This window comes from Heterocephalus glaber, unplaced genomic scaffold (genome assembly GCF_053883595.1).
Source record: "Heterocephalus glaber isolate CG9 unplaced genomic scaffold, H.glaber_assembly_v1.0 deba00000331, whole genome shotgun sequence".
Lineage (NCBI taxonomy): Eukaryota > Metazoa > Chordata > Mammalia > Rodentia > Bathyergidae > Heterocephalus > Heterocephalus glaber.
Window position 1 is genome coordinate 60,761,765 of NW_028258142.1, and position 27,923 is coordinate 60,789,687.

The window sequence follows — 27,923 nt, forward strand, 5'->3', positions numbered from 1 at the left end:
CAAGGGCTCAGACACAACTGTGCGCGCACTTTCAGGCTTACAATGGACACCATCCGGCCTCGGACCCCAGGAGTTACGGTATCCACCCCCTCAAATCAGAATCTGTCCAAATGACCAGGGAAAACCCTTCCCTTCTCAGACTGAGCCTGAAGCTGTATCAGCTTGAGCTCAAAGCTCACCTGTGTGAAAAATATAGCTTTAAACTCCTGTCCAGCCTCAGCCCTGTGACAGCTCCAGACTGTGAGGGATGTGGAGAAATCTGAGACTCGAAATGTCCTCCTCCTTCAAGGCCAGGACCAGTAGGTGCAGGGGGGCTGAGTTCCTGCCACCACCATCCCGGGGGGCTCTCTCCTGGCATGCTGGCTTTGCACACGTAAATGATTCAGAGAAACCCATAGCTCCTATGAAGCAGGTGCTATTCCACCACCAGCTTATATATGCTGATACTCAGCTTCTCCAGTTACATTTAATGAAAGTTGAAAACCCAACCGTAAAATTGCTGTAGGGATGGGGCAAGAGGGCAGGGAAGGGGTCACCATCACTGAGCCGCGTGGCCTTGGCAAATCTCTTGGTTACAGCCTGCACCTCTCTAAGCTGCCCGCAGGCCACCAGGACTGCTTAGGAGATCCGCGCAGAGCAGCAGCACAGGACCTGGTCACAGGAGGTGTGCAGCTGGGCCTGCAGTGACGAGTGTCTTTCACAGACACTGAACTCTGCCCAGGAAAGGTCCTGCTTCTCAGCAGTCGCCAGCACACATGACAGTGGACAGAGCAGGTACTGAGGACGGCAAGCCCACAGTCTACCTTTCCAGTAATGCTACTTAGGTAAGCTATTTTGAATCACTTGAGTGATTTAAAGTCTTACTCCTGCATAATTTCTATGTATGTAGATGTTACGACTTATAATATTAAGCAGGTTCCTATTATTCACCCACATACATGGTAAGAGGCCTAAGAGAAGCTGAATAGGTAGACAGATAGATGTCTACAAAGAAAAAGACATCAGCACTTAGCCTTCTGAAACAGCAGTGTATTGCTGTGTGACGGGGCACTAAGTCCAAACACTCTGTACTCAGCGGGCTCATAAGAAAACAGTTTTGGGCCAGGGATGTAGCTCAGTGGTTCCGCCGCCTGCCTCGCAAGTGCAAGGACCCGAGTTCCATCCCCAGTACCAAAAAAAAAGAAAAGAAAACACAGTTTTATGAGGACCACAAATTTACAGGCTGCACTGTGAGCAGAAATACCACAACAAAGAATTACCTATATGATGGTTCTGCTGGTACATACTGCGTAATAATTCCAGATGTATAATCAAACAATCAAATCACTTTATTCTGAATCAGTTGTTTCCAAAGACCTTTTAAAGCCTTTTTACGTTCTGGATACTTCTCTTTTTGAGTAAGTTAGACAGTAAGTCCCCAGTACAGCTGGACAGGCTGCCCTGGCCAGGAGCAGTAAATGTCACACTGTAACGCAAGGAGCAGTGCAGACCTACCGCGGCCTCACACAATTCCGGTTTACAAAAGGAGGTTTTAAGAAGTCTCCTAGGGAGAGTTCAGTGCCAGATCAACCAACAAACTTCTGTCTACAATTCTGATGCTTTCTTTTTATTAAAGAAACTGAGGTAGCACACAAGAAATAAATATCGGTAGAAAGGAGACAAGGCAAACCATAACTTTAAAAATTGTACTTTTAAAATTGCAGGCTAGGGATTTAGCTCAGTGGTTCCACCGCCTGCCTCGAAAGCGCAAGGTCCTGAGTTCCATCCCCCATACCAAAAAAGGAAAAAAGATAATTGCAACTCTGGAATACAAGGTTGTTCAAGGTTATACATATCAGTCTTCTTTTCTTCTAAGGCTGTCAACTAAAGAAAGTTAAAACAATGGGTGGGACCACACACCTGACCTCCAGAAAGCTTCCAAGGAGCTGCAAACAAAGTTCTCTGCAGGGGTGGGGGTCGCTCCTCTGGGCCCCCCACTTTACATCCACAGACCTTTCTCCTGTGTCCTACAGCACAGGTCCCCATGTTAAACTTTCCTCTTCCCTTTCTCAAATCCTTTCACACTCGAAATCCCATATTCTGGAAGGCTGAGGCAGGAGGATCTCAAGTTCTGGCCCAGGTTGGGTAACTTAGCAACTTTGTCCTCACAACAAAACAAAACCTACTTTCTCAACCCCCCAAAGCACTTCCTAGGACTTCCATGCAGTGTGCTATCACCCTCTACTCCTCCCCTTAGTTCAACATTTACAGAGAGTGAGGGAGGCAACTGTCTCTGCCCAGAGGGGAGGGTCAGAAAACCAAGGAGACAATAGTTATTCCCCTGATCAACAGCTGCAAAAAGGTCACAGCATCCGAGGCAAAGAAACTGCACAGGTGACAATAATAGCACCACACACAAAGGGGTCAGAGCCCGAGGCAGGGTAATTAAGGCAAGATCTGGGGGAGAAGAAACTAAAACCGAATTGAGAGAACTGAGATAAGATGAACAATGTAGATCTGCTAAAAAAAACAGGTCAGAATGAATCACTGCAGATTCCTGAACAGGAAAAATACAAAAGATGGTTAAGAGTTGAACACAACTTCAAATTTATAAGTTATTATTTAAATGTTGTTCATAGGTTGCCTGGCTGAAAAAAACGAGGCAGTACAGACAAATACACGTTATTAACAATAAAATTCAGGTAAGGGAATTGACACAAAAGGAAAACAAGGACATGAAATGAAAGAAAGGCAATAGAGTTGCATTTAATCTAATATTCACTTACTGCTCATGCGATTGAAGACAGAACGAGACTTTCTAAGCTGTGGAGTGGATGGGCCAGCCCTCTGCTACCCGTGTTAAGGCTCCGGAGAGCCAGAAAAACCTCATTTGGGAGTTCACGCTGAAAATACAGCCTTACAACTAAATAAAGCACCAACTAGAGCTCTGAATTCCAACATCACAGAAAAGGCACCACATTCCAAGGGATTTTTCGGGGTCACGCCCTGGCAGCCCCCAGGTGCTACCCTTTCCCAGTTCACTGATGGGCCCTCTCATTACACAGCTGACCTAAATAACATCTGAAAACTCTCGCCATTATGTAAACTACCTTGGCTTGGTACAGAGGCAAAATGAGGGTAGGAAAAGGAGGAATTCTTGCTTCTTCCTCATCTCTTCATAACAAGTTTCACAAATCTAAACTGACAAAAATCACCGAAATTCAGCCTCGAAAGACTCCAGGCTGTGTTCAGTCAGTCAAATTAGAGCAAGGTTTAGCTGTACATCTGTGCCCTGAAAGCCACGGTAAGGGCTTGAAGAGCTTGCTCTTTCTGCCTCCCCCCACTCGTCAAAGCCCCAGCAGCTGAGCTGGGGTCAGGCCACCTGGCCCATGCTGCGCAGGTTCGGGTGACACCTGCAGCGGCTGGGGTGGTCACGCACACAGGTGGCCCTTGGCCCTGGCCACCAGGAGCAAGAGCACTGTCGCCCTCCTGGGCTGGTCTGGAAGAGTCCCAGACCCCACGTATACAGCATCTACCATGGGTAAGGGTTTGTCCCCGAGATAAGGCTTCAGCCCCAGACAGAGAAGGGGATCCAAAACCACCCAGCTGCTAGTAAAGCCACCCAGACAACTTTTCATTCAAACGCCTTGTTACCAAGATGTAGTCACATTGCTGCTCCAGCCTGTCACAAATGTCTCCTGAGTCCTAATGACACATAATTTACATAGAGTTCTGCCGACTGTGTGCCTGCCTACTAACTTGTGGGTTGTTTCACCATGGAGAAGGAAAATGATAGTCCAGAATGCCCCGGGGCTTGGCCGGAAGTTTAATGACTTACTTAGCAATGAAGGAAGTTAGAACTAAAAACAGAAAATCAAAGGTTCCAAAGCCTATCTACCAACTGACAGCACAGTTCAACATACATGCACAGTGACAGCCCCTGGGGTCAGAGAAAAAGAAAGGATTTAAATTAAAGATCAACAAATCTGGTGTGGTGGTGCATGCCTGTAAGTCCAGCACTTGGGAGGCTGAGGCAGGAGGATCGCCATGAGTTTGAGACCAATCTGGGTAAGTGCAAGGCCGGCCTGGACTACATATGGAGACCCTGTCTCAAAAAGCCAAAAGCAAAACAAAAAAATTAAAGATGGACACATTTAAGTCAGACTTAAAGAAAACCTTTCTGAGGTTGCTAAGTACCAAGTGAGGCCCTGGAATCCGCCCTGGATCAAGGAAAGTCCCAGCTCCGTGACACTCTTGTCGTCCGTGTTGTCAGCCGCTGACACAGAGAACCAGGCCACAGTGACATGGAATACTAGTACTGAATCTACATGTTACAGAATGCCTGCTGTCCTGTTCACCAGCTTCACCTAACCTATGACCACCTCAGAGGTGCGGCACTGCCAGGGTTGTCCATCCGTCAGTGAACTCCAGCAGGAAGTCTCACTGGCTTCTGGCTCACCAGGCAGGAGGGACAAATTGTGTGCCGCCTCCCAGCCCCATTCTACCCACCTCCACCAAAGTACCTGGAAAAGCCCAGTGTGCACTGGGCCTCGGCAGGAGTTCTGCCTTCCAGGACTGAGCCCAAGAGGTGGCAGGCTGGTTGGTAAACCCAGAAGTACAATTCGGGGGGTGTGAGGGTGCTGCCACAAGAACACAGCAGTAGAGAAAGGAAGCCCAGCTGAGCCTACTATTTGCTTCCTAACAGTCCTTCACCGTAGTGTTCCAGGTTTTCAAAATCTCCATTTCCAGATCCTCTTAAGCACAGAACCTCTCTCTGGATTCTCAACTGTTCTCATCAGAACCTCTCTGTCATTCCATCCTAGCATCTTTCGGCTATCCCTCCCCACATTTGGGCATGAAGGTCCTTCAGTCTGATATCCACCACGGACCACACATTTAACGAGCGGGACGGTGGCGCCTACACTGGGACACTCCTTCACCTGTGGTGTGTGTGTGTGGTAGCAGGGTTTGCACCCAGGGCCTCCCACTGTGCTACATCTCCAGCCCTTTGTTTTGATCTCAGATCTCCGTAGGAGGCTAAGGTGCCCTGGCTGCCCTTGAACCTGCGATCTCCTGTCTCGGCCTTCCAGGTGCTGGGATCACAGGTGACTGGTTCTTTTCCTCTGGCCGGGCCTGGCCCGAGGTGGCCAAATCACCTGTCTCCACCCCTGCACCTGGGAGCCTCCCCACTTCCTGTGCCCGGGCAGCACCTGCCAAAAGCCTTCATGAAGCTAAGGAAAACAAAGGACATCAGCCCATCAACACCTCCACCAGTCACTAAATGACTGCTAAATAGCCCCAAAATGTCCCACTGGACTGTGTCATCCAAACACTGCCACCCAGCCAGGCCGGGTTTTAGTAAATACGAACACTTCCCTAGCATCAGGACTGCGGGGCAAACACTTCAGCGGGCCTGGCTGGACACCCAGGCGAGACATCGTCAATAAAAACATTTTTTTGGAAATAAGCCCCAAATGTGCATGCACAATTAGACCGGCGGCTGGCTGCGAGGCTTCCGAGCCCTTGCAGGTACTCGGAGTTCCAGCACTTTCCCGGAGCCGGGCGATCTTCCCGCTGCCGCCTGGCATATCTGGGTCTCAGCAGCGTCGCCCCGATCTGCAAGGGGGTGCTCTGCATCACCAGGGGCACCCAGAGAAGCCCTCGTAAACGGGGTCGGGACCAGGCTCCGACCCGGAGGACTCCCCGCGGGGCCGCTGGAAAGGGTGGGAGGGGGGATGCTCACCCCGAGCCCGGCCCTCCCGGACCCGCGGGAGGACCGCGTCCCCGCCCGGGTCACGCGCCCGCCCCCTCCCGCCCCCTCCCGCCCCGTGGGATGGCGACGCCGACTCCAGACCGGCGACCGTGCTCACCCGCTCTGGCCCCTGAGCCGGTGCCGCGGCGGCGGCCGGGCCGCGTCTACGTGGCGCGCGGGAACCCGCTCGGCCCCTCACCCACGGCGGACGGCGCCCGTACCTGGGCAGCGCTCTGGGCCCGCGCCGGCGCTCGCAGGCGGACAGGCGGGAGAGGGGGCGGCGGGCGGAGGGCGGCGAGGGCCGGCTGGGGACGCGCGCAGGCCGGGGGCCGCCGCCGCCGCTACAGAGGAGCCGCGCGGGCCGCAGCCGAGCGGGGCGGCCCTCATGAATGGAGGCGGCGGGCGGTGGGCGGTGGGCGGCGGGCGCGCAGGCCCCGCCCGGGACACATGACCAACGCCCCGCCCACTCCGGCTGGCCCCGCCCACCCCGGCTGGCCGCGCCCACTCCCCGCCCCGGCCCTCCGGAGGGCCGGCGCGGGTTCCCGAGCGCGAGCGCGGCTTCTCTTGCTCGCGCCCGCGGGAGCGGCACTTGGAAAAAAAAGTGCCTTCTGGTCCCCATGGCAACCCTGTACCGAGGCGCGTAGGACTTGGAGGCCAGTTACCAAAAAAGAATAAGCTGTGAAACCGGCGTAGGGCCGAACGTTAGCACACGTTGGGAATGCTGTGAAGAGTGCTGTGGAGCCGGGGGAGAACCCTCGCTTGCGCCCGGCCGCTCTGCTCTGGTTGTCCCCCAACCCTGTCACACACCCCTTCAAAAATGCACGTTTTAGGAATGGATTGCCAGTCCTGCAAATTACCTAGGAACAGTTTTTTCTTTAATTTTTATTTCTATTAGTGCATGTCTGCAAGAGTTAGTGCGTGTACGGAATACACCTCAATTCTTTTTCGTCCCCCTGATGCTCACTTTTTAAGTCTATTTTCTTTTTTTTTCAGCCGGGCATGGTGGCGTACACCCATCGTCCCAGCACTCAGGAGGCTGAGGCAGGAGAATCACTGCAAGTTCGAGGCCAGCCTGGGCCACACAGTGAGTTCATGGTCAGTCTGAATTACATAGAGAGACCCTGTCTCAAACAAACAAGAAAACCAAAACAAAAAAAGGAAAAGATAAGGAGCGGAACTTCCGCTGCACGGTCCAGGCATTTTGCTCCCTTAGGAAGCAGAATTAGAGAGGAAGCTGGCGCTGCACGGGCCTAATCCCGACCTGTGGCCTGGAACGTGCTGTCCTCCGCCTGTGGCCGAGCTGGGCCAGCACCGCCTTCCAGGACGCCTCCTGCGCTTCCTTCCTCTCCGGCCCGGAAGCCCGGACGCCTGGGCCCAGCCTGGCTCGATCTCCCTCGGCCTCATCTCTGCTGCTGCCCCGGTGTCCAGCACGGAGCAAGGCTAGGCAAAGATCTACTGTGAGGTGTCCCTACACTTCCGGCCCTGGGGCCAGGACCTGGGGGCCCCACCCCCATCACCCCCTGGCCTGGACCCCTCTTCTTCCATCCCTCCTCTGACCCACACCTCCTGCTCTACTGCGAGGACGCACACACCCTAAGTGACCCCTTCTTCAAGTCTAGATTCATCCTTCAGCAGACTCAGGCTTTGCCTTTTTTAGTTTTTGTTTGTTTGAGACAGGGTCTCGCTATGCAGTTCAGGCTGGCCTTGGACTCCCAGTGACCCTCCTGCCTCAGCCTCCTGAGTGCTAGGATTACAGGAATGGGCCACCATACCTGGCAGTCTACTGAGGAAAGAGGAGGAGCAGGAGGAGGAGGAGGAGGAGGAGGAGGAAAAGTGGCACGGCCCTCATTGTCCCTTTGTCCCTTCCTCCCTAGCATCAAGGCCGCTCCAAACCCTCTCAGTCCTCGTATGCAAGTTACTGACCTCAACCCCTGGACTTCAGAGCACAGGGAAAGTCAGAGTTAGATTCACAGGGGCCAACTGCGACACGGCCGCACCTGCCACCCCGTGGGCCCCAGAGCTTGGAGGCTTTACCCCAACACAGCGCTGCCTGTCAGCATCCAGGGCCCTTAGGTGCCAGGCAGGGTGGCACAGGCTGGTAATCCCAGCACTCAGGAAGCTGAGGCAGGAGGATCGCTGTGTGTTCAAGGGCAGCTTGGGCTACATAGCGAGGTAAATAAATAAATAAATAAATACAACAAAGGCAGGTAGAAAGGAGATGAGGAAACTTATCTCCCGGAGGACCTTAAAACTCTGCGTCAGACCCCTGCTCAGCTCAGCACGAGAATGTTAATCATCGAGGGAAAGTTGGCAAAAGTTAGCTCTGAGTTTCTCTGTTCTATCTCAATGCCCTTCAAGCCTGAGGACATCAAGGCAAGAAGGAATTTTCAGAGTTTGCAGGACGCTAAGCCCAGACCTCACAACCTCTGAATGAGGCCCAGAAGTCTCCACATCTGCAGTGGCCTGGGCTCCAAGAAGGGCAGAGCCTCACAGAGCACTCCGCGATTCCCAGCACACCTGAGGCACCCTTCAAGGAGCTCCTCCCGCCAGGATCTGGTGCTGTCTGAAATGCGCCCAGTGCGGGCAGCTTGGACATCTACCCCAGCGAGCTGAACCGAACTCAGGCCCAGCTTTGTGCCCCGGGAGCCGGCCCTCCCGAGTCTCCAGTTCAGCTCAGGCACTGTCCACCTCTTATCCCCCAGTGGACCCTGAGGAGTCGCCTGTCCATCGGTCTGTCATTTCCGAAGTCCTCGGTGGGACAGCAGCACTGGCCGCCCCACAGGCCCCCAGCGGCACCACCCCACCCTCCCCTGCCCTCCCCTGCCCTCCCCTGCCTGGATCAGAAGCGATTAGAGCCTCCTTGTCCTGGCAGCCCCGGCCAGCATCTCCCGCTTCTCCTCATCCTGAGCTGCACATCTGAGTGGCAGGGGTAGCCGCAGTCCGTGCCCTCAGGGAAAATGTCCGAGTTCCCTAGTGGGGCATCTGGAGCGTTCCTTTGCCCTCCAACTTTCTGTTTGTTTTTGTTTTTTGAGACAGGGTCTCACTATGGAATCCAGGGTGCCCTCAAACTCATGATGTACCTGGGACTGGCCTCAAACTCACGGCAACCCTCCTGCTTCAGCCTGGCATAGCCAGCACACTTGGCAGCCCCCCCCCCCCCCCTTTCAGTTGCTGGTGATCCAAGCGAGGGCTTCACGTGTGCTAGAATTTTACCTCTAAGCTACATCCCAAACCCCAAACTTGTGTTTCTAAAACAAATTCCTTGTTTCTGACACAGTAACTGTGCCTGTGTAGGGGGTTCAGAGTGATGTTTCAACACGTGCATGCAATGTGTAGTGACGGGATCAGGGTGATCTGCACAGGCATGGCTTGGACATACATCATTTCTGTGCATTCGGAATGTTCTGAATCCTCTCTATTCTGTTTTGAAATATTCAGTTAATTGTTATCAGCCACAGTTATTCTGCTCTGCTAGAGAACTAGAAGTTACTCCTCCTGTCCACTGCACCCCAGGCCCCACTGTGCTGGTTTGGATCCAAACAGACCCAGATACTCCTGTGTTTGGCGGCCCGCTTGCTGCCAAGGGGCGGGGCCTGGCCAGAAGAGGCGGTCCTTGGGCAGGGCTTAGGGGCTTCTCTCCCTCCTGGCTCCTCCCCTTACTCCTTGCTTCCTGGCTCCCCTGAGGTGAGCAGCTCTCCTGCCCCAGACCCTTGGCCCTGCAGCATCTGCCTGAGGCCATCGACCACGCTAGGACTGAAACTTTTCACAGCAGGAGCCAATGTAAGGGTCTCCTGCTGTAAGGCGCAGATGTAGGGTATTTTGTCCCAGCAAGGAGGAGAGTGACTAGGACACCACCAACCATTCTCCTCCCCCTTCACACCCTTCCTGGGCCCTGCTGTCTAGGAGCTTGGGTCTTCACACTGCACACGGGGATGAGCTCCTGCCCTAACCTGTGTTTCTGACCTCCGGTTCCCATTCCCTCTCTCAGTTCCTCTCCCACTCTCCCCCAGCCAGCATCTCCTCTCCTCCTGCTTGCAGCCCACTGTGCACAGGTCACCACTGTAGCACTTAGTAGGTGCTCAATAAAGACTTGATGAAAAATAAGAGCAGGTTTACATTTCTGGTAACGTTCTCGGCTAGGTGTCTGGACCAGCCCTCCTCATGAAGGCACAACAAAAACTGAGTGAAATACTAAAAATATACTCTGAAAGATCAATGTAAGAGGTTAAGAAATGGCATGAGAACGGGCGAAGGTCAGAGCCCAGAGAGGTCGGCAGAGCTCGAAGTCAGTATCTGCCGAATCTGATGTATGTGGATACTGACTTTTGTAGCCTTAGGGCTCAATAAAGGTGGAACCTAGAACAAAAGAGTAGAATGGGGACAAAAATTAATCACGGGCCTACCCAAGTCTCACAAAGATTGATCCGATACGAACAATAGGGCAGATCTCAAAACACTTTGAAGATTTTGTGCAATACAGATCATGTTCTTTGCCTACAATGCAACAAAGACAAGAATCAATTTTATTTAAAAAGAATGATAAGCCTAATGCGGCGATGCACACCTGTAACCCCAGCACTCTGGGAGGCTGAGGCAGGAGGATCACAAGTTTGACCCCAGCCTGGGCAATTTAGGGACTTAATGAGACTGTGTCTCAAAATGAAAAAATATAAAAAGGGCTGAGGATGTAACTCAGTGTGAAGCCTCTGCAGTTGGTCCCCAGTACTGCAGAACAAAAGATAAAAAGATTTTGCAAGAACCTCTAGCAGATACCCTAAGTTTCCATTCCTTTTAAAATAAGGCACAAGATAAATGTGCTGTCCTTGTTTCTCTATTCAGCATAGTATGAGAGATCCTAAATGCAGAATAAGACAATAAATAGGAAAGGAAATAGGAAAGGAAAGAACACACACATAACCTATGGAGATGTGTAAGCCAGTTCAGCCACATTGTGGACACTAAAGGCAATACACAGTCATTAGTATTTATTTATAATAGTTTGGAATGAGAGCCGCCTAGATAGAACTTTTTTTTTGGTACCAGGGATTGAACTCGGGTCCTTGTGCTTGTGAGGCAGGCAGTGGAACCACAGAGCTAAATCCCCAGCCCCTACATAGAACTTCTTTTAAAAAGAAATCAAAAGGAATCAAACAGCCCCGGAGTACAGCTCCAAGAGGCCTTGGTTCAATCCCGCGCACTGCAAACCCAGAATGTAACACGGCTGGGTGCGGTGGAGCCTGCCTATAACCTGCTTTGTGAGACTCTGATAGGACTGAGAGTTGGAGGCCAAGTTTGGCAAGACCCCTACTCAGAAACAAACCAAAGGAAGCAACGTCCTAGGAGAATGGATTTGCAAGACAGAATCAAAGATTAGAATCCAGAATCTGGGTGCATTCCTAGGAATCAATCAGTAAGGGTCTAGCAATCAGTAGAAAAACCAGCCAAAGCAACAGCCAGGAATTTCACAGAAGAACAAGCAGAAGCAGCCCACAAACTTACACAAAGATGCTGAATTTCATTAGCAATCACGAAAATGAAAACCGCAAGGAGATGCTAGCAGGCGCCCATTGGTGTGGCAGAAGTAGAGAAGGCTGTTTAATGCTAAGCTCAAGGTCACAGTGTAACAACTTTATTTTTATTTCATTATTACTTTTTGCGGTCCTGGGGGTTGAGCCAGGGCCTTCACCTGAGCTGTATCCCCAGCCCTTTTTTATTTTATGTCAGGAGACAAGGTCTCACAAAGTCACTAAGTCGCCCAGGCTAAGCTTGAACTTTCAACCTTCCTGTCTCAGCCTCCCAAGTGCTGGGATGACAGGCATGTGCCAGCACTTCCAGCTGTGACAACTTCAGAAAATGGCGTGGTGTCACCAGCAAGCTGAACACACACACAGAGGCCCAGTGGCTTCAGCCTTCGACAGACCCACACGTGTCCCGGAGATACTCGGGAATCTAGCAGCCTTGTGCGGAGGTGCAAAGGGCCAGAAACAATGCACACAGCTGCCGTAGGGGGAGTGGATAATTAAATTGTTATGCAGTGAAATACGACTACCAACATGGACTAATGTCGGCACTAAAACCTTAAGCAATGAAACATCAAGCAATTCGATTTCACCTGGACATGGAAGTGCATGCTGTAATCCCAGCGCCCTGGAAGACACCCAGCCTGGGCAAGTTAACAGGAAAGTTTCTCGAAATGAAAAAGGGCTGGGGATGTAATTCAGTGTGAAGGCCCCGGGTTCAATCCCCAGCACCACACGCACACACACACACACACACACACACACACACGTGCACACACACTTAAAGTTTCTTAAATTGTAATTATTCTATTCCATAAAACACAAAGAAATGAACAACACTTTTCAGGAAAGGATTGGCTTTGAGCAAAAGGAAAAGCCAGACATGGTGGTACATGCCTATAATCATCCCAGCGCTCGGGAGGATGAGGCAGGAGGATCGCCATGAGTTCAAGGCTAGCCTGAGTGCCTAGCAAGACTGTCTACAGAGAGAAAGTACAAACACCTGGGGCAGGGTGTGCGCTGTGTCTCAGCCTGAGTGGGAGTGTATACAGGTGTGTGCGTCTTTATTCCCACCATGAGGCACAGGGGAGAATGAGCCCCTAACTGAGTGCATCTCCATATTTTCAGTTGCATCTGTGAGTTTGCCTCCACAGCCTGGGAGAAACTCCAGGAATGTGCACACCTCGAGGCAAGGACCGGCTGTGGTCTCAGGGCCAGTGGCCTGTTTCGCCACAGTCCTTTAAAATGAAGAGGAAGAGAGGGTTGTGCAACACCGTTCAAGGGAGCAGCTCTGCTCAGGGTGGGCTCGTGTGCACACCTCCCGGTCGCGGCACAGGCCCTGCTGGTTTTGGTTTCTTGAGACAGGGTCTCCCTAGGTAGCTCGGGGTGGCCTTGAACTCACCATGTAAACCCAACTGGCCTGGAACTCGAGGTGGTCCTCTTGCCTCAGCCTCCGAGTGCTGGGATCACAGCTGTGCACCACCAAGCCCGGCTCCTCCGAAGCTCTGGTGAGGAAGGACAGGCTGAGGCTGCTGGCCGCTGTTCAGTCCTCACTTCCGGGAGGGGAGGTGAATGTAGACAGAAGGGTCACCGCGTCCTGGCTGTGTCCCCAGCCTTGGTTACCGCCCAGCCTCCCCCACACAGTCTCAGGATGCAGCCACTTCCTGTTCCAGCCCAGAAGGGAAAGATAAAGGAGGACACACAGCGGGGGGCGGGTCCCCGGGGACATCTGGAAGCGGCCTTTATTTATTTACTTATTTTTAGTATTTTGAGAGACAGTCTCACGGTGTAGCCCAGGTTGGCCTCAACTCACAGCAACCCTCCTGCCTCAGTCTCCAGGCTGCAGGCTTGCAGCAACGCTGGGCTCCAGGAAGCAGCTGAGTAACTGCTGCCCTGGACAGGAAAGCAGAGCCAGGGGCCCTGAGCGGTTCCTCCTGGTGCTCCGGGGTTCTCCTGAGGGGACAGCTGACCTCGCCTTCCTTCCTGTCCTGGAGACCGGGCTCCCGAGCCCCCAGTGCTGGCCCAGGTCTCCCCACTCCTTTCTGACAGGTGCTCAGCCCACCTGGGCCCACTTGCTTAATCTCTTTTCTTGTCCTTGTCACCGTGGAGCCTGACAGCTAGCTGTTTGCTCCCCCAGTGTAGTTAGGAGCCACCTGCTCCCAGATGGCAACGCAAACTAGGATGGCTTTTGTTTGAGACAGGTTCACTGTGCTACCCAGGCAGACCCAAATTCCTGGCTAAAGTGATCCTCCTGCCTCAGCCTCTTGTAGCTGAGATCAAAGGCATGCACCACCATATGCATAGGCTTGTGTTAGTTTTATTTATTTATTTGTTTCATTGTTTTTTTGAGACAGAGTCTCACTGTATAACCCAGGCTGGCCTTGAACTCACAGTGACCCTCCTGCCTCGGCTTCCTGGGTGCTAGGATTACTTTACAGGTGTGCCCCACGAGGCCAGACTTACAAATGCCTTTTTCTGTTTTGTTTTTTTTCTTTTTGGTACCAGGGATCGAACGCGGGACCTTGTGCTTGGATGGCAGGTGACAGAACCACTGAGCTAAATCCCTGGCCCTCAGTGCATCTACTTTTTAAAAATGGGCACCAGGCCGGGGATTTAGCTCAGTGGTTTCACCACCTGCTGCGAAAGTGCAAGTTCAATCTCCGGTACCAAAAGAAAAGGTGCCTGAATTTACAGAAGCCCCTTTAAAAAGTAGGAGCACAGAGTGTGGAATAACAGCATAGGAAATAGGAAATTTGAATCCCTAACTGAACAAACTAGAAGATTGTGAAGAAGAATTTCCCAAGTGTCCAGAGAGTGGAGTTCTGGAATTTGGATGCGTGACAGAAATTTATTTTATTTTTATTTCTTAAAAGCTGTGCAAAGAGCCAAATCCGCTGATGGTTATAGCAGTTTCTAGGCATCCAACTGTGCCCTTTCCCATTTTCCCTTTTCAGCCTCTAGCAGCCCCGCAGGCTGGGGACGTAGCTGGGGGCAGAACCTGGCCCCACTGTGACCCAGGAGGAAGGGACCAGGCCGGGCCGAGGCTGGAGGAGCTGGGAGCAGCCCCAGCGCTGCCCCTGGGGTGCCAGCCTCCTGTTTCTGGCCGGTCTGCAGTTTCCAGGAGCACAGGAAGGGCTGATGGGGCCCTGGGAGGAGCAGAGCCCAGCAGAGGCCATGGGGCCAAGGAAAGCAGTGTGCTTGCTTTTTAAAAATTGTTTTTATTTTTGTTCGTCCAGGTTTGCGGTGCATAACGAGCACCTTCACTGTGGGGAGTTGGGACATGTTCGTGACACATCTTCATTCTTCCTACTTCCCCTTCTCTCCTCTCTTCCTCTCCCTCCATCTCAAGGTCCTCTTCCCCTTTGCAAAACATCTGCCTCCCTGTTTCCTTTATCTATCTTTTATTTGCTCTTTAAATTATTTATACTCTGGGTTTCTCATAGAAGAGAAACCATTCGATATAACATTATGGCCTCAAGGTGCACCAATCTGCCTACAAATCACTCCGTCTCTCCTTCTTCATGGCAGAGTAGTACTCCATTGTATGTATCAGTTGCTTTCTACTAGAAGCTGGGCCTCATATATTCTAGTTCTGACTATGGAGGAAGCTGATTGGAACCTTTTTTTTCAGTCATGTTGTTTACCATTTCATGTTTGGACTTTTTGCAAGTAATTTACAAAAACAAACAAAAAAACCTCAAAGGATTTTTTCATGGCGATAAGGAGCATCTACTCAGGTGTGACAGGGCACATCTGTAATCCCATCTCTCCAAGAGGCTGAGGCAGGAGGATTGCCAAGAGTTCGAGGCCAGCCTGAGCTACATAATGAGACTTCTGTCCCCTCCCTGACTCTGGGATTCATTCCTGTGGCCTGGAGGTGCTGATCATTCTCAGCACGCTCTTGCTGTCCCGCCAGACCTGGTCCCCCCAACTCTGCTGCAGGACACAGCCCAGCCCCCAGCTGGAACCTGTGATCCGAAGGGCTCAGCCTCGCCGGTCTGGTCCTGGTCCTGAGGGGCCGCCCCAGGCTCTCCTGGGCCTGGACACCTGCATTGGCATCACCAGCTCTGCTAGGCATTCAAGGCCTCGGGCCTGAGCCACTACAGGAGGCTACACCCTTTCAGCTGCCCCTGTCCACGCCGCCTTTCTCTCTGCTCACAGACTAGAGAGAAAGCTTCCCTCCCACCACGTCTCCTCTCATGCTCCTGTCCCAGCTCCTTCTTCTTTCTAGTGATCATTTTGCTACAATTTCACCCAACTTTGCTGCTATAGTTTAGATTTTGTTTGTTTCTCGAGATGAGGTTTCTCTGTGTAGCCCAGGCTGGTCTCAGACTCGTGGCGATCCTCCTGCCTCAGCCTCCTGAGTGCTGGGATCACAGGCGTGGGTCACCACACCCGGGAAATTCTGATCAGTATATTTTTCATGTGTAGTATTTCTGTATGTTTTTTCCCAAATTCATTTGTTTCCGACCATAGAATTCTGTTCTTGTCCTGTGGATTCTTTCTTCCCTATTCCCATATTTAAACACAGTCACCCCAATGACACCTTCGCCTTGTTCTCTGGCCTCTGGTTCTGGGGAGGGATGACCTCTTTCCTGATTCCTCCTCCTGGAGCTTCATTTCCCTGATGGCTTCTAATTTTAGCTTATGAGCCCCGAGTGTGCCCACGCCTGTAACCCCAGCACACCGCCGTCCCTTCGGAGTGTGAAGCCCACCAGTCCTTCCAGGTTCTGTACGGACCCGGATGTCCTTGCTCCTCAGTGTTTGTGGAAGGAGTAGGTGAGCACGTACCACAGCAGGTACCCAAGGTAGCCCCAGAGTAGAGCTGGCAGTGTCCCCAAACCCGGGAGACCCCCAGGCCCAGGGACCGGCACAGGCTGCCTGGCCCAGCAGCGCCTGTGCAGTGCCTGCAGTTAGAAGAGGGTGGCTCTCCAAGGATTTGCCTGATCTCTACATGTATTTTCCCCCCAGTACTGGGGTTTCAATACACTGAGCTACATCCCAACCCCTTTTTATTCTTTAATTCAGGACAGGGTCTTGATAAGTCTCTAAACTCCCCTGGCTGGGCTTGAACTTGTGATCCTCCTGTCTCAGCCTCCCAGAGAGCTGGGATTACAGACCTCCATCACCATGCCTGGCTTCTATATGTACTTTAAAGATTATAGAAATAAATACTTTCGAAAAATTTCCATTTCATTTAAAGGGAGTTGCCTGGCCTTGAGTCTTGTTTTGAACCATGTCTTTGTAGCACACTTCCTGTGTCGACAAGGGTCGCATTGCACCTCCGGAACTGTGGCTGTCATAGGAATGAGGAGCAGTCCCTCATGTCTTAGCACTGAGGAGTCTTTATGTGGTGTCTATACTGCTCAGGCTCCCCAATTTCTGTCCTCTTTGTAGCTCTGTAGCCCTAATGCAATATTACTCATATCTCTATATAACGTCTCTGCGTAATAAACATCTGCGAGTCATGCAACAGTATATGACTATATGTTTCAACCACGATGTGGCTTTTTCTCGTTTTTTCTTTTGAACGTCTCCCAGTCTCCTGGCTTGTATTTCCTTACATTATTTATCAGCAAAGGTCTGAACACTTCCTGGATACCTTCAGCCTTGGGGTGACAAATCTTCCTACTAGTCTAGTTCTGCCTGGTGACCCAGAAGTCTATTGTACAGGCGAAGGAGATTTATGCATGATTGTGTTTTAAACTCCACGTGAAATGTTTCTATTATGCAATAAGATGACTTCTCGCTCTGTGTTTACTGACAGCTTTCCTATCGCTTTGGTGCCCCATGTTTGAAAGTGGCAACTGTCCTGATCAGGGCTGCTAGCAGGGACTCTGTGCAGTGTGCCCCCCCCGGGGGGGGGCCTGGGAGGAAGCTAGGCTAAGACTGAGCCGCTGGTGACAAACGCTCGCCTTACACCGAGCCAGGGAGCTCTCCTTCCCGAGCTGCCTTTACGCATGGAAACTGATGTACTGCTCGTATCCTTTTCCCTCCAGTCCCAGAGCGCTGGCCCTGCCACACTTGGAAAATCCCGGGGTCACCTTGCTCATGTGCTCACTTCTGGGAGCGCGAGTGTGCAGGGTGCGAAGCTGCTGGTGATTTTCCGCTCGCACCAGCAGAAAGCAGGGTGCTGGGCTGTGGGGACCCGGCCTGGCCGCATGAGCTCAGGAAGCATCTGCTGCCTCAGTGAGCGGGAGAAAGGAAGCCTTGGTATTTTAGCAGCAGGGCAGAGGTGACTGCTTCTCCTGCAGTAGGGGAGACTGAACTAGGATGGGTGCGCGCACCTCACTTCCTCGCTTCTGCCTAAGGCTGCTGAGGCTGAAAGTCGCCTGAGAGATTTCAGCTGCTTTCAGCATGCTTGCTTTTCTTTTCCTTCTCTTTTCATTTCTTTCCTTTCTTCCTCCCTCCCTCCCTCCCTCCCTCTTTCCTTTTCTTTCTTTCTCTCTCTCTGCCTCAGGCAGCTCTCCCCCGTGCCCTCTGCAGGGATCATGCCCGCTCAGCCCTCTGACGCCTCCCCATCACCTCCCTTCAGAATCACAGGCATATCTGCTAGTCAGGCCACGTCTCCCCTACTCCTGTTACAGGTTTCTAGGTGCTTACAATGGGAGAGCGATTTCCACGAGAAAGATTTCCAATCTCTTGTGGGCTGACACAAAAGTCCCTTGTGGTACAGTTCTGCATTTGCTTCTCTGGGGCCCCAGATATTAACCTTTTGTTGTTGTTTTGGAGACAACATCTTTCTATGTAGCCCAGGCTGCCCTTAAACTCATGACAATCCTCCTGCCTCAGCCTCCTGAGTGCAGGGATTACAGACATGCGACACTGTGCCGGACCCCAGGGACCATTTTTATGGGAATCCTTGGCTTGGGATTCCTGTCCTGTGCACCTGGACCCCACATGCACGAAGCTCCAACCGACCTGAAGAGTCTGTTATTTTTGCTGTTCTCCCCAGAACCACTCCAAGCAGGCTGCGCGGCTTACATTTGCATACGCTCTGGTCTGTCCACTGGCGGTGTCTTCACTTTTCCCCTTTTGGTTTTCATGGAGCCTCCCTGTGCTCAGCTGGCTCTGTGCAGGGCCCTGGTGTGGGCGTGGGACGCCGCCCCGACGGGGGCCCACAGCTGGTGACACGTTGGGGGGGTCTACGCAGGTCTGATTTTCACATATTTGCAGTGTTTTAGACAATGTGGGCTGGTAACATCTCAGTTTGGGGATTTTAGCTCTCAGTGCTTGACTGTGATCTTCTGTCAGTTTATGTTTGTATGCAAGCCGAGCGCGTTTAAGAGAACCCCAACGTTGAACTTAAGTTCTTAGGAAGTTTTAAAGTCAATCGATAGGAGTAAGTAAAATTGAGAGAGAATATATTAGTTGATAAAGTTTAACACATTAAACGGAATTTAGTGATAGAAAAGGAAGCTCTAAAGTTATTTTTTCAATGGATCTATTTTGGAATAGAAAATAATAAAACCATGAAGCTGAACTTGAAGCAATAGGAAAATGTTACACCTTGCCACTGCTGCCTATTCATTCTGGAGATGAAACTCTGGACAGTCTTTTCAGTGAGCCCGTACGCTCCTCTGAGTACGGCAGCTCACATTTAGGGGCGAGCCACCCTTGGGAATAGGCTGGACGGAGCATCATCCCGTGGTGGGCTCTGAGTTCCTGCTCTGTGTTCTCATTTAGAAACCGCAGCGTGTACCTGAACGGCCAAATCAGGACACAGACGATTTGCTCGGCAGTTAGAAAGGCTGGAATAACTCAGGGCTGTGGCCCTGGAGACCCAGTCTCCGCCCTTAGCTGTGAACCAGACCATCATTTCTCTCAGGCCCCTGAGTCGACCACAGGGACCTTAGTGACTGCGCACTGTGACCTCCCGAGTCTCATGGTTTCCGAGCCCAGAACGCTGCAGTTCGTTCTTTGCTTTCCGTCTGGATCCTGGGGTGGAGTCGCACACCCCTCCTCCTGACACTGGGGCTCTGTGGCTGGCGCATGTGGGGTACAGGTGGGGGTCTGAGAAGTCGGGGCCTTGCGCCCTGGCAAGCCTGCACCGTGGACCCTCGCTGCTCAGCTCCCTGGCAGCAGCCTCTCGGGGTTCTTTCGACTGCTGAGGCAGGGACAACTTCAGACTGCTCCTGGCCACCCACCTTCCTGGGGTCCAGCCAATCCCTGGGAAGCTCAGTCACCTGCTGTGTTAGGTGATTTTGTTTTGTTTTGTTTTGGAGACAGAATCTGCTTTGTAGTTCAGGCCGGCCTGGAACTCACTATGTAGCTGAGGTGATGATCCTCCTCCCTCAGCCTCCTGAGGGCTGAAATTATAGGTGGGTGCCACCACGTCCACCTGGGAGTAGTCTACTTTTATGTTACTCTAATAAAACACTTGAAGTAACTTTGTAAAGGAAAGAGGTGCTGAGCTCAGGATCCTGGAGGCCGAAGTCCTAGATCCTGCAAACTCATTGGTGTGGTTTCCGGCCAGGGCTTGGCAGATGGCAGGAGTGTGGTGGGAGGGAGCTCACCAAGCCAACAGGACTCCAGGGATCAGGACTGGGGCGGCTCCCTGTCGTGGGGCTCACAGGAGACCCGGGGGACACCCTCCCTCCTTCCGAGGCCCCGCACTGCTCCAGCCCCACTGCAGGGCAAGCTTCCGATGCACTCACTCGGGCCCCATCCGAACCCCGACTGCTGTGACCAAGGGTGGGGCCATATCTCGCTCCTGCTGGGGGCAGCCCTGGACTCTCAGCTGGGTAAGTCCAAGGACAGCGACTTCCAGCCCTGAACTTTGGAAGGGAGAAGGAGCTCAGAGCCTCCTCCGGCTCCCATGCTAGGGCATCTCCTGCTCTGGCCCCTGCTCTGTGTTGAAATGTGTCCCCCAGTTCATGTGTTGTAAACATTCATGTATGTATGTTTGTATTATTCTGAGACAGGATCTCACTATGTAGCCCAGGCTGGCCTCAAACTCTCAGGGATCCTCCTGCCTCAGGCTCCTGAGCGCTGGGATTACAGGCCTGCGCCACCACGCCCAGCACGAGTGTTGTAAATTTAACCTCCAAGGCTGCTGGCCCTTAGGGAGTAACCAGGGTGCTCATGAGGCTGCGCCCTCAGGAGGGGACCCCTCAGCGGGGGCCGGCAGGAGTGGCTTGGTTCCCTTGGGGACGGGTCCCCTGCGACTTCTTCTCACCCTTCCTCTTCCGCCCAGGACAGCAAAGCGAGGAGCCAGGCCCCTGACCGGGGCATCCCAGCCTCTGGAGCACAGGAAGCCGGCTCCTTCCTCGGCCAATCCCCCAGTCTCGGAACTCAGTCAGGGCACCACGGAACACACCGAGAAGCACTCAGGCGGGAGAGGGGGCGCCTCGCCAGCCTTCACCTCCGGGGGAACATGCCTGGTCTGGGGCCCGAGATCAGGGCAGTGCCAGCACAGCAAAAGTCCTGGCCAGGTCGCCGTCCTCAGCAGCACCTCGCTGTGGCAGTGGCCTGGGGAGCCTCAGCCTGAGTCAGTTTGGTGGCCGGGTGGGTGACCGGCTTGGTGACAGCCTTGGCCGGCTCCCCCAGGTCCATTCCAGTCCCACTGCCAGCACAGTGAGAACCGGAAAATGGGGTGACAAGGCCACCAGCTGAGCCGTGGCCAGAGACAGAGGCACGGGGAGGGGAGGCGACACGGTTTATTCAAAGTGAGGAGGCGCTGGGCTGGGTGTCAACAGACGCACCCTGCACACGCGTCCTGACACACCACACACGCACACACGCAGGCCTTCAGTCTCAGTGTCATTGGGTGGGCCGCTGGGGCAGGATCACAATCCGGGAGAACTCACAGAAACCGACCCGCAACACAGCCCTCTGATCTCCGACATCACACCTGTCCCTCGACACAACACCGGCTCTCTCCTCGAGACCATTTCCTAATATTGGTGACGCAGTGGTATTTTCTCAGCACATAATTTGCAGGTAAAGAACAAAGTGTTACTAGTTGGTGCTTTTTTATATGAATAAAAGATGTAACAACTTTCTCTTCCAGCCCAGCTCTCCATGGGGAAGAGAAGTCAGAAGACTCCTTACCATTAAAAAAAAATGAGACAAGCTCTCACTAGCCCAGGCTGGTCTTGAACTCCCCACGATCCTCCTGCCTCAGCCTCCCAAGTGCTGGGATCACAGGCCTGCACCACCACACCCAGCTGTCCTTCCCGATCCTTAACTCACACCGCTCACACACACACGCAGCATGGTCATCTCAGCTCCTCTTGCCCCCCTCACTGGCCTCCGCTCACTTGGACTTCGGGGCCCCTTTTGGGGCGCCCTTCTGAGGTGCGGCTGCAGCTGTCCGGGCCTCCTCCTCGGGGATGAACACGCTGACGGTGAAGTCGCTGGTCTCCGAGCCGTACTTGTTCTTCACCACCAGCCCGTACTTGCCGGAGTCGGCTGTGCTCACACCCGAGATGGTGAAGTAGGCTGTCTTCCCAGCCTCGAAGCGCAGGTTGCAGTGGTCGTCAGAGGCCAGCGGCCGCTCGTTCTTCAGCCAGGAGACCTCGGGCACTGGGTCGCCCCACACAGAGCAGGTGAGATTGAGGGCCTGCAGGATACGCGTGTGGGAGAAGGGGCCACATCAGACACCAGCCGCGGCAGGCTGAGGGGAGGGAGCGGCCTCTCCCGGGGACCTGATGGTTACTGGTTACTCACAACTCAGCCCTGGTCACCCTTTGTTCCTTCTGCAGGAATGCACCGCCCTCCTTTTACGAGCCTTGCCTGTGACAACTGATGCCACCAGCTGTCTCACATACACCCTGCCCTAGTTCTTCCCACGCTTGTAATCAGTTGATACTGGAGGTCTTGGGTGCCTGGTGTCTCTGCTGCCCAGATCAGCTCAGATGATCCCAGACCCCTGCTTTCTGTTTAAGTCTCATTGTTTCTGTCTTTCTTTCACCTTGGGCTGTAGCCCCTAAGCAGGAGATCAGGGCTCAAGGCCAGGGTACCCAATAGAAAATGTTATATAAATGAACTCTACAGTAGGTGAACTTTTGGGATGGGCTTTTCACCTAGCATAATCCTCTGCAGGTCCACCCAGCTCACTGCGATGGTGACAGCTCACTCGTTTTTACTGCTGAGGAGGGTGCCAGGGTCCATCCATGCCCCTCAGGGTTGTGTGCATTCATGGTTTCTGGCCCAGCTGCTGTGAATACAGCTACGTGAAGGTTTGTGTGCAGGTTTTTACATGACCATGAGTTTTAAGCTCTCTGGGAAGCATACCCAGGGTGTAAGTACTGGGTTATATGGTAAATGCATGATTCTTTTCCCAGAAATTGCCAAACTGCTTTCCTAAGGGGCGGTATAATTTTGGTTTACATTTCCACCAACAATGTACAAGTGATTCAGTTTTCCCACATCGTGGCTGCCATCTGTCTTTAGGAGTTTTGTCGCTGTGTGCCATTTTCTGTTTCAGCATTTCTGGCAGCTGTCATGACATTTCACTGAGGTCCTTCCCCTCCCTGGCTGGAAATCACATTGAGCTTACTTCACATTTTAAGTTCTATTCTTGAATTTGTTTCTAAAACCCAGAAATAAGAAGGAACGAACTAGGGCTTGCAACAGAGAAAGAAAGGGGCATGCTTTTAAGTATCTTTCCCTGGTTCTCCAGAGTTGCTGGGTGCATCACTTGCAGGCCTGACATCGGGTGGATTCAGAACTCTGCTTTCACTCAATCATCAATTAGCATTTCTTACTGAATTATTCTATGAATCCATTTCAGAAAGAAAACCATGAGGCAAATCATGACCATTAAACATATCCCAGCAGACTGGGCATATGATTTGGGGAATTTTGATTACTTGGGAGTTAAAACTTAACTAAATCAAACAAAAACCTCCTAAACACCTTAAGCATCCTGAGAACCTCTCTGCCACACTTTAGGTTTGAGTTTCAGAGTTCAAGAAGCCTCACATGCTCTCTCTCCTCATCCTCACTATGACCCAGAGTCAGGTGAGGAAAACGGAAGGAGCCGAGAAGGAAACCAGCTCTGCGACGGCCACACTTCCTCCCAGGGAATGTCCAAGCCTGGCCTGGCTCCCAGTGCTGGAGGGAAAAAGCTTTTGCCCCCTCATAGCTCTCCCTGCCCCAGGACTGCTGTGCTAAACTTGTTCTACCGAGACTTAAGAACGGAGAAAGTGAATACGGGTTAGAAACTGTGTGGCTGGCTCTCGGAGAGATTATCAGGGAGCCAGGCAATGCCAGTCCAGAAAGCAGACAGAGAGGGTTGAGATTCCCACACAAGCAGAGCCCACAGGGATCGGTGGGGCTCTCGGGAAGGCGACACTGAATGGCACGGTCTATGCACACCCTGCTGCATAGGCCCGAGAGGCTGTTTCTTCCGTTTTCTCAGAGCTCTGGTGAGATGTTTTCAGTTCCTCGAGACTTTTGGAGGGTGACTGGGGAGATACCAAGTGGCCCATCCATACCTGACACCAGGAGAGTAACTTGATCCTGACACTTGGCCTACGGAGCATTACGAGGGTTGGAAAGTGGGCTTCGTTTTTACCCCTGTGCACGGCTATTCTGGGCAAGTGGAAGCAGCCACGAGCTAAGACAGAGATGTTGGCATGCATCATGTTAACAGAGGGGACACAGTTGAGGCTGGGGCCTTCCTCACACTCACCTTGCCCTCCTGAATGGTGACCACATCAGGGAGCCCGCCCAGCACCCGGGCGCGATCTGTAAGCACAGGCACTTCCGGTTAGTCCCCGCACGACGGTAGCCCTCAACCCCTCATCCGATCCCGGGGGCACAAACCCCCAGTTTAGCTCTCATTCTCCTGACAGCTACTTCACACTGTGTGCAGTACCCCAGGTACAATGGAAGTGCAAAATGAATGCTAGTAACAGGAAGCAGGAAGACCTTTTTCCCATGGTAAGATAGCAAGAGATGGACAGAGGGAGGTGGGGAGGAATTTAAAAAGAGAGAAATTGAAGAAAAAAGTGGAAACAGAGCTTTGGTAAATGGGAAGGGTAAAATTTTTTTAGAAATGCAAAATAAGAATTGAGCCAGCAGCTGTGGACTTTAACCCTTCTTTATCCACAGGTTGCATGTGAGCAGGTGTGGCCAGCTGCCCTCAAAAGACCAGCTCAGCAGGGCACTATCACGTGGTGAGCTGCTCTGCAACTTTCAGCCGCCCCCCTCCCCCCGCTGAAGCTGAGTGGGGCTGAGCTGGGAAACAGACGGAATCTTCACCGACAGCTTGGAGCCTGGTGTGGGCTCTCCCTGGGGTCCCCAGGAGGGGCATGGGTTGTGAGGGAAGGGCCCATGCAAGCACATCTTCTTTCAAGGCCTTCCTATGAGTGTTCTTTTCTGTCTCCTAGGGGTTCCTGGCAGCTGTGTACAAGCCACTATCCACAGCTGAGTGTCAAGGCCAGCCAAAAGGGGACCAGGACCAGGATGGGTGTGAAATCCAAGATGCTGCCCTTGGCCAATCCATGTGCCCAAGCCCTTGGGGAAGCCGCCTTTCTGTCATAAATGCTAAGGCCTCCTCTCTGGCACTGACACAGTGGCTTCCAGCCTCATAACTTTTGGGCCAACTTCAATTAATCTGTGACTCTCGATCATCATTTCTACAATTGCCTGCTCTGTGGAGTCAGGCTGAAACTTGGGGTGGCACCAGACTCCTTCCTTCTGTCAATGCCATTATACCACCAGCTCCCCACGTGACCTGCCATGTGACATTCAGCCTGTCACCTTGCTGGGTGCCACAGTCCCCTGGGTGTAGAATGGGAGGAGGGTTGCACGGTATCTGTGGACTCTGAGTTTGCAAACTTGCACCACAGCTTCTGTGGGTTCCCCTGGAGCGGGGTAGGTGACGGTGCAGAGGACTGTTCAGAGTGAATGTAGGTGTAAAATCTCAGAGCCAGAGGACCCCGGCCTCACCCAGCTGTGTGGGTGCATGACCCAGAGGGCCAGGCTCCCAGCAAGACAGGCAGGACCCTGCTGGTGGGTGGGGGCCTCTCAGGCTGTCCCAGATCCTCGCTGACCCGCTCCACCCCAGCTCCAGAAGGCCTCTGCCCTGACCACTAGAGCGCGAGCGCCTCCTGAACAGGGCCTGAGCCTGCATGGGGAGGAGAGGGCAGCAGAGCTGGGGTAGGCTCAGAGTCCCCAGTGAGCCAGACCTGGGAAGTGGGGTGGCAACACCCCGCTCACTCCTTCCCTTGCCCCCTTCAAGTCCAGCTTGGCATCCACTGTAGAGCGTATGGCAGCATTTCAATTCCACCCCGCACTTAGAAAGAAACCAAATCAATGCACTGGCTTAGCCGGAGGTTCCTGAAACCCTCCGGGCAGGGCTGTTGGGGTTCTCTAAAAATCTCTCGGAGGGAAGCAAACTGCGACCCAGCGCAGCATAAAGGGCCCATTCAGACGCTGGTCGATCTAGGTACTCAGGAAACGGCCCAGTACTCCCTGGGGAGGCTGCAGTGATTTACCCCGTGCCAAACTTACAATGTTTCTTTTCTTTAACGGTGTGATTTTTCCCCTTGCTACATTGTGTCTAACGTAGTGGATTTGCAAGCAGGAGATTTCTCAGGCTGGCCGGGAGCTGGGTGACACTCTCCCAGAATAGCCCGGGACTTCTTTCCATAGGCATTCTTACCCGCAAGACTAAAATGAAAACATATGTGGGACCCCTCCGGTTCTAAAAAAGGAAGGAAAAGCCAAGACACCCTTCTCCTCTCCTGTCTGCAGCTATGACAGCACAGTGAAGTGTATTTCTGGTCCACGGGAAGCGGGCTACTTACTTTTCTCGGCAATGGCAGCTTGTCTGTGGTTGAGAGAGACAAACAAACATAGAAACAAAGAAGACTGTGTTGAGTGCTACTTGGAAGCAGCTGACCCGGGCCGCATCTCTCTGCTGTGGGGACCTCAGCTATTGCTACGGCAGCAGCAAGCGCCACTGGACAAAGGGCTCTTTCTACACTCGGTCCCGGGGACCCAGGGAGATTACTGCACACAGAAGCATTTGCCAGGATGGGGGACTTACTTTAACCTCTGGAATTCAGCATAGGCCTCTTCGTACGCTTTAAGAGAAAAAAGCAAAGTTAGAATCTGCTCACCCCGAATCCCATGCATGACCAGGCACAGGCTCTGAATAAAACTCCCACGCAAGGTGGCTAACTACTGACTCAGTAACACACTCACTCTAATGCACTCTGCCTTTCTAGGTAGAAAACGTAAGATAGGTGCTTTGGAAAGTTTTCAGCTCAACCCTTTAAGTAGAAAGTCAGGGATTAGCACCACCCAAGGAAAATGTGAATAAATCTGTTTCATAAAAAGTTGGCTGTCTATTAAACATCCTAAACACCAAACAAGCTTCCTTCTATGAAGCACGCATGACGTCACAGGGCCCTAGCTGGACAGCTAAGGGCCTCTGTGTCGTGTTCGCTGTCTCTTGAAGGACGGGGAGACAAGGACTAGAGTCCACAGTGTTCGAAACAGTTTAATTCTTCTTGTGCCTGCAGAGTATACCTTTTGATTGCAGAGTCTTCTCATTACATCTTTCAGCTCCTCTGTGCTCAAGGGTGTCTGGAGTCCAGAGAACACGTAGGTGATACCCATTCCCACACACAGGTGGGAAACTCTTCCTGAAGTCAGGCTTCACGTCAATGTTCTGTGTTTTCATCACGAGAAGGCAGAAGACAAGTCGGCTGCCCCAGGCAGAGGGTCCAGGCTTGCCCCGGTCCCCCCCCACCCTGGGGAAGGAGGGCTGTCGCTGGCCCAGCCTGCTTTTGGGGGCAGTCGAAATGCTGGTGAGACAACGCCCGGCCTTGGGAGGGAGGTTTGTGATAAGGCATCAGTGAGTTTTGGTGGCAACAGAATATTGAAAGAGGTTTGAAACTCACCCGCCCGCTCCAGGGAGGCTCCGCAGCACCAGAGCTGCGTGGGGTGAGGGCCCCACAGCGCTGCAGTGCAGGCCCGGGATGCTGCCCTCAGAATCCTGAGCCTCCTCACTAAGAGTAGCACACCGTTAGATTGTATTTCACTGCATGAAGAAAGGGGGAAAAACCCAGCGACTTCCTTCTGGACTATTTTATTTCTTTAGGAAAGAGTAGAAGAAAGGGGAGAAATGGCACAGTGTCTTTAAGCTTTTTAAGCTATAATTGCGCATCTTTTAACTTTTAAAATTTGCTTTAGTAACTGCGCCTTGCCTTTGATCCTTGCTCTCTGGAAGACGTGGCATGCGTCTCTCGTTATTACTACCTCTTCCGGATTCTCTTCAGAACCCCTGCTCTCTTAGCAGATGCCTAAGACATCCAGAACCACGAAGGACCCAGGCTCTCCACTTCCTTCTGTTCTCTCAGGCCTGTCTCTGCTTCCCGGTCCCCTCCTCTGGGCCTCCTTGCTCCTCCCGCTCTGCCCCAGGAGAGGCACAGCTCTCATTCTCTGGGACCTCAGTGCTCAATGGTTCTCCTTCATACCCACCCCAGACCTTCTAGCACAACTGCTTCTGGGCTCCATGAACGAGCTCAGGTTTCAGGGACCAGAGTACTGGCTTCTCACTGTCTGTCCTTACAGCGTGGTTGTTTGTAACCTGCCCTTCTCCATAAGCATCTTCTTGTGCGTGGTGCCCTGTCTCTACAACTGTTTCCTCCTTGCTTCTCACTGCCTGTCCACCCTGTGGATGCTCACTTCTGCCACTGCAGCACACGAAG

General features: G+C 52.6%; 2 protein-coding genes and 1 long non-coding RNA gene across 11 annotated transcripts in view; 1 reads left to right on the forward strand and 2 right to left on the reverse strand.

Moving 5' to 3' along the window:
- Positions 1-6,080, reverse strand: part of Lpin2 (lipin 2) — a 68,433-nt gene extending 62,353 nt beyond the window's left edge. Inside the window, exon 1 of one of the 2 annotated variants that reach the window (XM_087194362.1) lies at positions 5,953-6,080. The gene's annotated coding sequence lies outside the window, so the exon portion shown is untranslated. Of the gene's footprint in view, positions 1-5,849 lie in introns of both variants that reach the window. The other variant, XM_087194363.1, reaches the window with a different exon arrangement.
- A 13,776-nt stretch (positions 6,081-19,856) lies between these two features.
- On the forward strand, positions 19,857-27,687 carry LOC106010045 (uncharacterized). 5 transcript variants are annotated; one of them, XR_015444564.1, is made up of 6 exons: positions 19,857-19,994; positions 20,447-21,800; positions 21,957-22,433; positions 24,054-24,141; positions 24,313-24,479; positions 24,591-27,687. It is a non-coding gene; the product is annotated as an uncharacterized LOC106010045 (long non-coding RNA). The 5 variants fall into 5 exon arrangements; XR_002397749.2 differs by having other exon boundaries at positions 21,957-24,141; XR_002397748.2 differs by having other exon boundaries at positions 21,957-24,141; positions 24,313-24,377.
- Myom1 (myomesin 1) overlaps positions 21,208-27,923 on the reverse strand; it is a 116,496-nt gene continuing 109,780 nt past the window's right edge. For all 4 annotated transcript variants that reach the window (XM_004853188.4, XM_021265197.2, XM_004853187.4 and 1 more), the window contains 4 exons: positions 26,255-26,291; positions 26,013-26,035; positions 23,891-23,946; positions 21,208-21,814 (listed from right to left, as the gene is read on the reverse strand). In XM_004853188.4, coding sequence (XP_004853245.1) covers positions 21,509-21,814; positions 23,891-23,946; positions 26,013-26,035; positions 26,255-26,291 — 422 coding nt within the window. In that variant the 3' untranslated portion in view covers positions 21,208-21,508. The remainder of the gene's footprint in view (positions 21,815-23,890; positions 23,947-26,012; positions 26,036-26,254; positions 26,292-27,923) is intronic.